The 13,348-nt window shown below is 31.7% G+C and overlaps 1 protein-coding gene across 2 annotated transcripts in view; it reads right to left on the minus strand.

The window, feature by feature from the left end:
• Window positions 1-13,348, minus strand: part of LOC118189504 (RNA-binding protein 4.1-like) — a 66,276-nt gene that overhangs the window by 4,554 nt on the left and 48,374 nt on the right. Inside the window, exons 8-9 of one of the 2 annotated variants that reach the window (XR_004758283.2) lie at window positions 9,956-10,052; window positions 1,465-1,538 (exon numbers count right to left, since the gene is read on the minus strand). Coding sequence is in view for 1 of the 2 variants with exons in the window: in XM_035360125.2 (XP_035216016.1) it covers window positions 1,487-1,538 (52 nt within the window). In the remaining variant the exon portion in view is untranslated. The remainder of the gene's footprint in view (window positions 1-1,464; window positions 1,539-9,955; window positions 10,053-13,348) is intronic. The other variant, XM_035360125.2, reaches the window with a different exon arrangement.

Below are 13,348 nucleotides of genomic sequence, written 5' to 3' on the forward strand. Positions count from 1 at the left end.
TTCCATGTTTTCGTATACAAAAGGGCGGGACGCGGGCAGTTTGATAACAATAGGAAAATGACAACATTAACCATGATCACAATAAGTGGTACTGTACTCCCAATCAACTTCTTCATAAAATTTTCACTTTGCACCTCAGTTTTAATTATACGCATCAACATAAAAAACTCCATTATTGCATTTTATATTAAAAATTTATTATCATCATTTTAAAAATACGATTAATAACAAATTTCACTCTGCCAATCATTATTATCATAAAACTTCTTTGTTCAAAATATTTGAAAATTTTGCTTGGATACAAGTCTGAATTTTGAGAGTGTATTAAATTTTCACTCCTTAACCTTTTATACAATTTGATCTGGTAAAAACACTTTCTACATTTTAAAAAGAGTGCAAATTAATGCATCTGCACAACAGTGACAAATTTGAAAAAGCAGATAAATAAAATACAAAGGTTAAAATGATTACAATGGATACTAATACAATAATAATTTATACTAATGTGAAGTTAAAAAGCTATTACTTAAAAATAATTCTGTATGTTTAAAATATGAAATATTCATAGATAAATATGAAATCTAATTCTCCCCGTTTCTAACTTTTGTCCAAAGAAGGAAAATTTATGTAATTAAATTTCCAAAGAATGTAGTTACAGTAAGAACAAATAAAAAGTAGTCATGAACAAACTATTAATAACTATCAAAATATTATTTCTTTAAAAGAAACCTACATTTTGAAAAGAATACATAGTAAAATTAACACTCTAACATTTGACAGATACTGAGCTGATGTAAAGCCCTAGGGAAACTTAGCATGAAGGAGTCTTGAATACAAGAAGGATATCATCAAAACAAAACAGAAGGGGGGACAAATAAAAAAGATGATTTCACAAGATTGAACACATCGGGCAGTAGATAAGGGTACAAGATAGAACACAAATACAGAAAGTAAGGTGAAATGACATATTGGGAAAGTTTATTGAGAACAACTGACATGTCCAGGTAGTTTAATGAAGAATCTGAATAAAATACATTTCAAATAATAAATGGAAGGTAAAATAAAATGGATGAAATGCTAAAACAAACTAAATGGATAAAATAAAAATTATAAAAATTAAATTAGTCTAGACGATATGATTTACCAATAAACTAGACATCAGAGGGAAAAAATATGTGCAACAGAGGAAAGGCAAAATTATGTGAAAATTTAAAAAATTTACTGAGCCTAGCATTAAATTGCTAATCGGGAAAATAAGCAAAGAAAATCTACTAACGTGAGTTTAAATTTCGCTACTTAATTACTTATTATTCTGCATGTTTTAAATCTGAAATATTCATACATAAATATGAAATCCAATTTCTAGAGCATAAGGAGTAAATTCACAACACACTTCTTATATAATAAAAAAATAATAATTTAGTAAATATAACAGTGCTGCTGATGGAACTTTCTATTACTTACTTTTCTTGTCATTGTTAATAAATTACTCAAAAAAGGAATTTAAAAGAGGTCTCTTTCTTGATATGGGTGAACTTCTGAAAAAGATATTGAAAAGTTTGCATAGAATATATAAGATTTGTAAAACACTCAATACACAGTGAAATTTCTTTAAAGTAAAAAATAACCATATACATTTAAAATTCAAGCAAGAAACAAAATTTACAATATGCAAATGAGTCTCTTTTTTAAACATTCTTCAATTTATTGAATTATTTATAACATGATTTAGATGTAAAATATATTAATATATATAATTAGGCAAGTCTCATGTTATTTCACTTTTGAGAAAATCTTGTGCAAGGAAGGCAAGCTTTTTTTCTCAAATTCCTTTATAGAAATATAGTGAAATAAAATTAATATACACACTATTTTGTGAATAAACTTAGTAATGTACCAAATAATGTTACATTACTAAAATAAAGTTAAATACAAATATTACCTGATTAAATATTGATTGAATTTTTATCAAGAAATTCTAATGTCTACAACAGTTTAAAACAATTCAGATCAAACAGAACTTAATAAAAAAATACATTGAAAATCATCAAAGGTGGAAGAATGGAATCTATAGAAGGAAAGTTTCATTAATATTTTTTTTTTTTTTTTTTTTTTGTTCGGAAATATTTTCCCTAATATTTATTCCCTTAGTAAAAGTTAAAAATTAAGAACTAGGAGACGTGATCAAAAACTAAGACTTGCCTGGTAAAACCAGTTGGCAACTATGACATTAAAAATCAAATAATAAAAAGTATTAAGTGCATTATATGAACAATAATTAAAGGTTTCATACTACCCAAAACACACCAATGTATTGTTTTTTGGTAAAATACCAAATTACTTTCAAGATTTTAAGCATCTCAAAAAACACAGAATACTGACAATTATGAGTTAATCACTACCATGGTTATTCCTTTCTCCCAGCAAAAGTTATTACTTGCATTTGAGGGATAACAATCATAGTTTAACTGATAATATTCATACAATGCACATATGCTTCAATTTAAGAAACAAATAAAATGAAAGATAAATTATGACAAAGGACATGTTCTTAATATCTTAATTTATGCTTGTTTATGATTTAATCTGTGAAACTGGAAACTTGCTACATTAAAAATGTCACAGACTTATATCACAGAGTTTTATCATCTACAGTTTCAAACCATTCTGCTCTTCTTTGGAATCACATTAGAAAGATGATTCAAATGATAATTCATATTCCAGAAAAATCTGCTCAATTGCAGAAGTGGTTATTAGAGATTTCACTGCATTATTTAAGGTTACTGATATATTTCAATACACATAACTGAAAATAAGATTTAATGACTACAAAGCTTTTTTTGGACTCCACGTAGTGAAAAAAAAAAGAAGAGCTATGAATATTTATACTTGACAAAACAATACTACAATTATTTTATGGTGTTTTTTTACATTACATTTATAAAAGAAAGGGAAGAGTCATTTAGTAATTTTACTAAGGTAATTTACTAAGGTAATTTAGTAATTTTACTAAGGTAATTTAGTAAGGTAATTTACTAAGGTAATTTAGTAATTTTACTAAGGTTCCTTAGTAATGTTTAACATTACTAAGGAACACATCAACCAGGAGACGAGTAAGCATTTGGACTCATAAATTTATAATTTTAATCCAGCAATGTTATTTTTTATAATTACCTGCACAGAACTGTAAGAAATGGGATTTCAACGCAATTGTATGTGAGAGAATTTGTATACAGATCAGGTGCAATTAAATAACCTTTAAAAGTTTTTTTATTTTATTTTTTCCACTTTAAAAATTAGTGTTCTTAAAAAAACTGAGGGAATTGTCTCTTTTTTGCTAAAAAACATTTTAATGGTACACAAAAACCATTCAGCTGCTTTCTGCGAAATTTATTATATCATATTCTTTTCCTTGAATGAACCTATGTGCTTTTTCAGCGTAAACAAGATCTTGGAAAAGTTACATTATTCCCTCATTCAAACCATCATTCACTTCAGCTTGAACAGCCTCTATTCTCTTAGTTTTCATGAATCTTCTGGGACTCATCATCTCCCCTTCCCACCTGTAAATCCACTATAGTTTCTTTCAAGCGTGGACATGACTCCACCTGCTTTGCAGTAACAAACTCTAACTTATTTCTTGTTCTCCCTCTCCAGCATGAATCTATTTTTCTTGGCATTTTGCTAGCTACAAATGCTGTCAACTCAGTATAAGTACTTGTTGGATAGTTTTGAAGTAAGAAAAAGGTCAGAAATCTTTGAAAATGGCACCTAATCGGCATACGAACTAAACTGCTAGTTTTCAGCTTAGTGTAATTTCCTGTGCTATACAAATTGAAAACAGAGCAGTAGCTCGAAAAGTTGAAATGGATGAGTGATGCATTTGACGCTGGAAGACTCAAAAAAACTTGAAAATATGCTAAAGCAGAAATGTGCCAAACAAAGTTGTACTATAATATACCCAAATCTAGAGGCTAACCTTGCAAAGTGATTAAAGGGTAACGAGGAAATGGAATGACAATTTTGACTATACAAATTTGCTTACAAGCAAAATTTATGGTGCACCAAATTAACATAAATGGCTTCAAAGGAAAACCCTGCTGGTGTAGACAGATTAAGGGAAGAAAAAATATTTCTGTGCATACCAGAACAACAGTCAGCAACTTTTCCAACAAACTGACAGGATTAAAAAAAAAAAAAAAAAACCTAAACTATGTGACAGATTAATGAGAAAAAAATTATTCTATCACAGCTAATAAATATTGGTGAAACACCATTAGCTTTTGATACTCCTGCAAACAGAGGTGTTGATGAAATTGGTGCAGGAACTGTATCTGTGCTTATGATGGGACATGGAAACTTCACTTATATGTGTGTTAGCCTTAGTATCATAAGGGTGTTTGGCTAACAGCAATGTCATAAGGGATCTTTATTCCAAACAAAAGGATTGTTGATAAATAAAGGATTGTTGATAACGTATTCCACAATTCTAATTTACTTGATTTAGAAAAAACGTGTCAAAAGTTGTGCACGCCCTTAGCTATAATTTCAGGTGGCTTCACAAAAATCTTACAAACATTAGATTTATCAGTTAATAAATCCTTCAGAGCCAAAGTTAAAAAATAATGGAATTATTGGATGAATGAAGGATTGACAAAATGCATACATCATTTCATGAAGAAGTTGAAACATGGGTAGGAAGTGCATGGAAATCAATAAAAATATCATCCACATTATCAGGATTAAAAGAAGCTGAAATTATACCCCTATAATGGAATTATAAACAACAGACCATAAAGATTTTACACATTTGTACTCCTCTTCTTTTTCAGCTCCAAATCTGGCAGACATGGATTATTTAGATAAGGATTTGCTAAATCTCTTTAATTCAGCTAGTGAAACATCAGATTTTGATGGCTTTGCATGCAATACAGTTTGCTGTAACTCTTTTTGTTAGCAAAAGTAAAATTTTACATTTTCTTCTGTCATTCAATTTAATATCTCATTTTTGCGATACTTTATTTACCAAAGTATGAGTATTGTGTATAGAGACTTCATTAGTGGGTAAATACAAGTACGTTTGTGAACACAAGTGTATTTTCTACATTTCATACCTATAATTTACTTTTGAGTTAGGGTTTCATTTCATGCACTTTTCTTAACTGATATGACATATATTGCAACACAAATTATGTTCATTTGCTCACGGCAATGTCATGCGTAATTTAACTTAGTGTAGTGTTTCTGCATAACTTTAGTCTCCCCTTCCATTTTCCTTAAGTGTAATGTTTACACTGATGCATAAACAGTAAGTAAATTGCAGTAGTAAAGTAAATTACAGAAGTTTTGAAACTAGCAGTAGAGTTACCAAGAAAGAGAAACTTTCCACGGCAATGGAGTTTTGCCAAGAAGGCTAAAACTATATAACTATGTGCAATTCTTCCAACTTTATAGTAAGTGCTTGCCACTCAAATCTACATAAGTTCTAGAATAAGAAAACATGTGGGCAAAATCCAGAAAATAGAAAAGATTTCAATTAAATAATATTTGGTTTGTGAAACTTAAACATAAAAACCACAAACTGTATGGTTCAAACTGGTTCTTTTACATCATTAACCAAGATTTTGCAATTAATATTCTTGGTATACATTACTTATTTAGAGCAATCACAAACACAGACAATAATTATAAAGGGAAAAAACATTTACTCTGTTCAAAAATAAACATAAAGTTACATTGCACACATATTCTAAACACTGCATTGTACAAGCATCTGATTACGTCAACGATCTTCACTACAGGACATGCACTACATACAACCTAAAACATGCTTATGCATACAAGCTGATGCTAATATCTTCAGAAATTAATAATTTAAATGCAACACAAAAGTGATAAATATACTGAAACAAACATGTATATCCTGCACTACTTTTATTACCAATTACTGTAGGTATTTTCCATTACACACAGAAAAAAAAAGAAAGAAAAGAGGAACCATGTATTAGAACATATCGGAAAACATAAAGGACAAAATATGCTAATTCACACCTCGTAAAATAAATTATGAATTTTATTTTACGTTGTCATTTCCTCTCCATTTCGTCTACAGTTGCTTTACATCTGTGCATAAAATATAACAGTTTGCTATTTTAAAGTCATCATTATTCATTCTACTGCCTGTTATCTGTATCTCCCACATATTAGATGTTTTTCTTACATTATAATATTACGTCATCACTGCTAGCTATTTTAACATTTGATCTTAATAATCTAATTCTAAAGTTCCACCCTAATGATCAAATCCCATTATTCTAATCAGATGGAAAATCACAGAAAAATCTTTACTTAAATCACAGAAATGCTATTTTTTAAACCATAACTACATACAGAAGCAACCAAGGGAATATTATTTGACTGAACTGCTGTCAGACCTATTAGCTATCTGCAGCTGCACGACAAAAGAAATAGTTTGGGGGATCTTCGTTTCCAAGATATCCGATTAGTTGACTTAAGCGAACAGCTGTGTGAGACAAAGTTACAGGCAAAACATTTTCCCCAAATTCAATAAAATGTCATGAGTACATACCCACAACACATACTCTAGTGCAAATGACTTGGCTAGAAAACATACTAATTCAGAAGTCAAACAACAAAAATCAGTGTTAAATTTTCAGTCTTAATTTTAAAAAACATACTATTCAAAATCATGCTGGAAAAAACCTCTTTCTTATAGCATTGCATGTCACTGTATGTGACAGCCTCACAACTCAAAATAATGATGTTGCAAACAGGTAGACACCAAAACACATTAAAAAAGGAATGATGATCAGAGGTTGGGAACTTAAGAAATAAATTGTGAGTACTGGAGAGTTGCAAGTTGTTTGGAAATTCACATATCCCTCTTACAGCTGCACAGTGCTGAAAAGGAATAGATGTACAATTGTTTAAAATCTTTATGATCTTCCAAATTAAGACCATGCTTTCCCTGCATGTTCAAATCAAAGCATTTAAGCTTAATCCAGTGTTACTAATGCCAAAGATATGGACATTCCCAGGCAGCATATTTTAACAAAGAGCACTGTCTGAAATGCATGAAAAAACAAAGCTTACTATCATGAGCTAAAAAAAGAGATCACCCCCCCCCCCCCAGGTTCTCTGCAGAGGCAAACATATTCCTGAATGAAGAGAACAAAATTTCTCAAAATTATCCAACAGTAACAAACATCAATCTGAAGATTTGAGACCAAGAAAAGAAAAAAATTATATCAAAGCATTCCAGAACCAGATCAGCAGCAAACTGCTGGCAGCCGAAGTTGAAGAAATAAACAAATTCTTACATATGATTAGAAACTCATACCTAAAAACAATAGCACTGGAGTTAAAAGAAATTACCATGAAACTGAAGAAAATGGAACATTTTTTTGAAAAACCAGAACTGATTCTCACAGTAATTGAACTCACTGAGAAACTACGAGGGCCATCCAGGAAGTAGATTACGTTTCCGTCTGTGTCCGCTAGGGGCGGGGCTAGCGCGGCCATCTTGGGGTCAGAGCGTTGCGCAGCTCAGTCTGCATCTAGCCGTGCTAGTGAGAGATTCGTGCTGTGCTCCGTTCAGATACTGTGACGGTTTGAAATGTCTGCGTTAATTGAAAATCCCGCGAGCTGCGAGGTGCGCTCAGTAATAAGGTTTCTGACTGCAAAAAACTGTAAACCGATAGAAATCTATCGGTAGCTTCGTGAAGTGTATGGGGACAACATTATCACTGAAGGTGGAGTGCGTCAGTGGGTCATAAGGTTTCAAAATGGCCGAACCAATGTTCACGACGAAGATCGAAGTGGGAGACCCAGCATAGTGACCGCCGAACTTCTCGAAAAATTAGATGCTAAAGTCCGTGAAAATCGAAATTTCACAACAACGGAACTTTCTTTGAGTTTTCCACAAATTTCGCGAAGTGTGGTTGCACGAAATCATCAGCGAAAAGCTTGGTTACCACAAGTTTTGTGCAAGATGGATTCCAAAAATCTTGACAGAGGACCACAAAAATCAGCGAATGGCTGCAGCGTTGAACTTTTTGGACGCTTACCATAAGGATGGTGACTCTTTACTCGATCGCATCGTTACTGGTGACGAAACATGGGTGAAACATGTGAACTGTGAAACGAAATTGCAATCAATGCAGTGGGGGCACACAAGTTCTCCCCAAAAACCCAAGAAATGCATGCAAACAATGTCGGCAAGGAAGATGATGGCGACTGTTTTTTGGGACAGAAAAGGTGTAATTTTGGTGGACTTCCTGGAAAGAGGCACTACAATAAATTCTCAAAGGTATTGCCAAACTCTCCAAAAACTCAGAAGAGCAATTCAAAACAAGCGCAGAGGAATGTTGAGCTCTAAGATCTTGTTGATTCACGACAACGCCCGGCCCCACACGGCAAATGTCACTCGTAAAGTTCTTGAATCTTTTAAGTGGGAGTTGTTTCCTCATCCGCCGTACAGTCCCGACCTGGCACCGAGCGACTTCCACCTATTCCCAGCAATGAAGAAGTGGCTGGCTATGCAGCGTTTTGATGACGACGCACAGCTGCAAGAAGAGGTAACGAAGTGGTTGAAGGCGCAGGCGGCCGAATTTTTCGACGAAGGAATTTCCAAGCTCGTACATCGCTACAATAAATGCCTTAATTTGTATGGTGACTATGTAGAAAAGTAGTATTTGAGTGTGGCTTTCATCTGTATATAATAAAATTTGTTTCCTATACTTTGTTTATTTTTTTATTCCAAAACGTAATCTACTTTCTGGATAGCCCTCGTAGATATGTAAGTGCAGCTCTGCCCCTCTTACACACCAGCCTTGTGGAACCCCCATGATTTTTCTAATCTTCCAGATAAGCTTCCATATGAAACAGTAGCAGAAGAGTGCTTTGGGATTACGATGCACTACATGATATCTGCAGTATAAGAGCAGATTATCGCACTGACATGTGGCTGTTATCATTGTTGCCGTTAACTGTAGCTGTGGTACTCCCCATCCGGAAACGATGTTTCAGGGCATGGAATGCTGACGTGGATGTAATTGTCGAAGACAAGAATGGCAATAAGAGTTCACTGAGTGTGGGATTTAATTCCACGCCAGCATCTACTATGTAGAAACTCATGACAGGTAGTCCAACACCCGATGACATCATATAACATGTTGATCTGACAGATATGAGTCAGCAGTTATCATATTAATTTAACGTGTTTATCTTGCTTTTTTCCATACGTCATAGATTGGCATAAATTGTTCCTCTATCCTCTCAAATATAAGGAAAGACCTGATTAAAACTTTATGTTTTGTCATTTACATCCAGTGCTCTCCAATGCCACGTAAAATTCTACTATGTAACCAATTTCAAGTCCCAACAAAAACAAGCATTACTGAATACTAGATTAATAACCTAATCAATACATAAGTAGTACAAGAATTTAATATTACTATTTACTTAATCAAGGTTTATCAAGAATTATTCAAGTTTACATAAAACAAACGTGAAGATCTTACGACTGCATTGTAATATCATGCTTATTCTGAACTGGCAATAAATTACACTGTTTGCAATAGTTTTTGTTTGTTCTCAGTCTAGACCTACATGTCCTTTGGGATTGCTTCCCAAGTCTCATTTGCTTAAATTTTTAATTCAAAAAAAAAATTTTTTTCCTAAAGTTTTAAAATATTTCAGTCAGTTGAGCTTTTCAATTAGTTGAATGCCAGACGGCCAGGCTTTTACTGTATGTATAAGATTTAATAACTTTTCACGGCTTTGTTTCCAGTTTTTCCTCACTTATATAAACAAAACTTTAAATAACCAATTTATTATTTCTATTTACCACATTAAAATACTACATGATTTAAATTTTTACCATATGCATGCGCTAAATATTTAAAATTATTCCTTTGATATTATTAGTACTTACCTATTATTAGTTTGTTGAGATATTTGTTTTCACAGCAAGTCCAAGCATATGCTAAGGATTACCCCATCACAGAATTCATCAGATTAGCTAGAGTATACTGTCAGAATATTAAAAATTCTGTAATTCCATTATGAGACAAATATCAAACTTTATTTAAATTTCAAGACTAAGACCAATTACTTAAATATTTAAAGAATTTTTAAGAGGATGACCTACATATTGTGTGACACTTAACAAATTATAGTTTAACTGCGATAGCTGTGACCATCAACACAAAGATGCACGTGCCATTCGGACCGATTTATTCACAAAACAGGAAGAATTGATATAAATTATGCAATAGGGAATTTCCTTCTTTATTTTCACAACATTCAAAGAACATGGAACTTAAATAGCAGAAAATTATTTCTAAGCTGATATGTTTATCATGGAAAATTATTTCAAGTAATCTAAGTTGATCATCACTTGTTATTACGTAATTGATTACACTATGTTTAATTTTACGCATTTATCAGTAGTTTTTTTTTTTTTTTTTTTGTTTCCTTCTATATTTATGAACTTATATATACCCGAGTGTCCTGAAAATTTAATTTTTCTATATGTACATAATTTAATAATAAAAGGTGTAATAAAACTATTGCTCTATAATTAGAATACCCAAGTGTTTTGAAAACTTTATTTTTCTATATGTACATAATTTAATAATAAAAGGTATAACAAAAACTATTGTTCTATAATTTCCATTATAATTATTCAATTGCTATATAATTATAATTTAATATGTTACAATACAGTACAAAGTCCGAAATCCTGACTTGTCGGGACTTTGGCGATTCTGGATTTGGGGTTTTTCCGGATATTACATCAACAATTTAAATCTGGTTAGATGGCATGCAGAAATTATACAATTAAACATATGAAATCATAATTCATGAAATAAAGAACAATTATGATATAAAGAGTATCAAAATTTACCAAAAAAAATAAATAAATAAAATAATAAATATATAAAAAAAAACTTTATTTATTTGTTTACTTTATTAAACATTTCTTTCAATGTAAGTTGTTTAAGTTGCTTACACAAAAAATTCCAAAAGTTCCTTTTTCTTTTTTCTTATGTCATATACATTTGACTTTCCAATGCCATACTCCTCGCATAATTTTGAGACAGACATGCCTTTATCCATTTTTTGCAGCAATTTCACTTTTTGTTTAATGGACATCGAAACATCGTTTTGCTTCGTAGATTCTTTGGCAGCTCCAAAATTAGGAACTCTTTTCGACATAATCGAAAGTTCAAGGCTTAGTTTTTATAAAATTGCTGTAATAATAACAGTCTGCAAAAAATAATAAGCTGGATCAAACTAAAAGATTAGGGAGCAGCACAGTCCACTACATTAACTGAAATGCCTTAGAACCAGTAAAGAAAATTTTAGCCTAGCTTAATAGCGTTCATTATACATTATTGGCTGTGTATTACAAGACTGGCGACGGAAGCAAAGGCAGGTCCTAAATTCTGCTACAAAGCGCCTTCCTAAGTTCTAAATTTTCACCGCACCTAAACTTTGCATTCCAGTGCTTTCCCTAAATCATAAAAAACTTCTCATCCCTTAATTTTTCCACTCGGTGCTTTCCCAAATTCCAAAAATTTTGGTCTTCCCTAAATTCTGCCTCCGCTTCTGGGTTTATAGTGAGTAAAATATCAGTTATTATTAACTAAAATTGAAAATGTAATCTTCTGGCCTATGAGTTTCATTAACAAAATCTATTTTTAGCACATGAAAACAAATTTTTGTTGAAATTTTCCTCGTCAATACTTCCTAGAACATTTAAAAATTTATAATCATCGCCAAGTGTAATGTTAGCATAAAAGGTTGCCATACTCTTGTTACTCAATTACTAATATAAAAAAACAGTTTAGACAACACTGCATGAGTTATTATTGAAGCCATCACGTATTGATAAACATGTGGTGATGAAAGCAAAATATAATAAATAATGACTCACTAGGTCGGCATCAGGGATATAAAATAAGTGAATCTTTCGGTAAGCGCGGTGAACAGCGGTAAACGGAACATTTGAGATGTATGCCAAGCAGATACTCAGCTACAGAAACAAAGTATTAATCTACCAAATTTATGCTTACATGATTGTTTTCCATAATGAGGTATTTTATTTAGTGCTTAAGTGAAATTTAAAATCGGAATTTTTATGCGAAAATCTCCACATGTTTTATTATGGAAAGAAAAATCAAATAAGCAGGTGTAAAGCATACAAGAAAAAAAATAAATAAATAATGTTTGTGGCTTTGAGGTTTGGATTTTAGATTATTCCGAATAATGTACGTCCGGATTACGGACTTTGTACTGTAGTAAATAATTATACAGTACAAAGTCTATAATCTGGTCTCGTCGGGACTTTGGCGATTCCGGATTACAGATCATAAATTTAAATCTGGTAAGATGGCATGCAGAAGTTATACAATTAAAAATATGAAACCGTAATTTATGAAATAAAGAGCAATTATGATCTAAAGCAAATCAAATTTTACAAAAAAAAAAAAAAAAAAAGAGAGCTTAATATTTATTTGTTTACTTTATTAAACAATTCTTTCAAAGCGCGCATGCATAAAGTTTGTGGCTTTGAGGTCCGGATTATAGACATCCGATTACGGACTTTGTACTGTACTATAATTAATTATTATGTATTATTTCTATCTTTGAGCTAAATGTATGAATATGTATACATACTGGAAAAATAAATTTATTAATAATAAATGATCTAGTTAAATCATCAACTACAATTAGGTCAGATCCTGCTCTCTCTCTCATACACACACACACTAAAATAATAATAATTAAAAAAAAAAGTACTTTGCTAAAAAATATAGTTCCATGATTTTCAGTGATCTTATTTTTAAAAATAAGTGATGAAATATGCAATGCTCATACAAAATTCATTAATTCTGGAGAGGATAGAAGGGGGAAAGGCAACTGACACAAGAAGACCCCCCAATGACAGATAGAAGTTTCTTCTTTGGTCATATATCTCTTTCCGATGAAGAGATGACTTTCATGTGACCCCTCACCCTACAGCATGTAATTAACTCGTTTTGCATGATTGTAAATGTTTTGGTAGAATGCCAGCCAAAGTTGCAGTTGCAACTGTCAAACTATTATTGAGCACATTTATAAACACATACACTCCAATTACTATTGGCCCTCTGAATTTTCTAAAAGTTCCCCACTCCTTTTCCTTAAAAACCACAAATTATGGAAAATATTGAAAAAGTTACAGACCTTACTGAAAGGAAGCCAAGAGAAATATTATGCTCATGGCATCATGTACGGCATGTTAAGTTTTTTTGTGGTTTTCCTAATTTTTTAAGAGTAA

The sequence above is a fragment of the Stegodyphus dumicola genome, chromosome 11, assembly GCF_044657685.1.
Source record: "Stegodyphus dumicola isolate Sdum_Otavi_A_Nest chromosome 11, ASM4465768v1".
NCBI classification, from domain to species: domain Eukaryota; kingdom Metazoa; phylum Arthropoda; class Arachnida; order Araneae; family Eresidae; genus Stegodyphus; species Stegodyphus dumicola.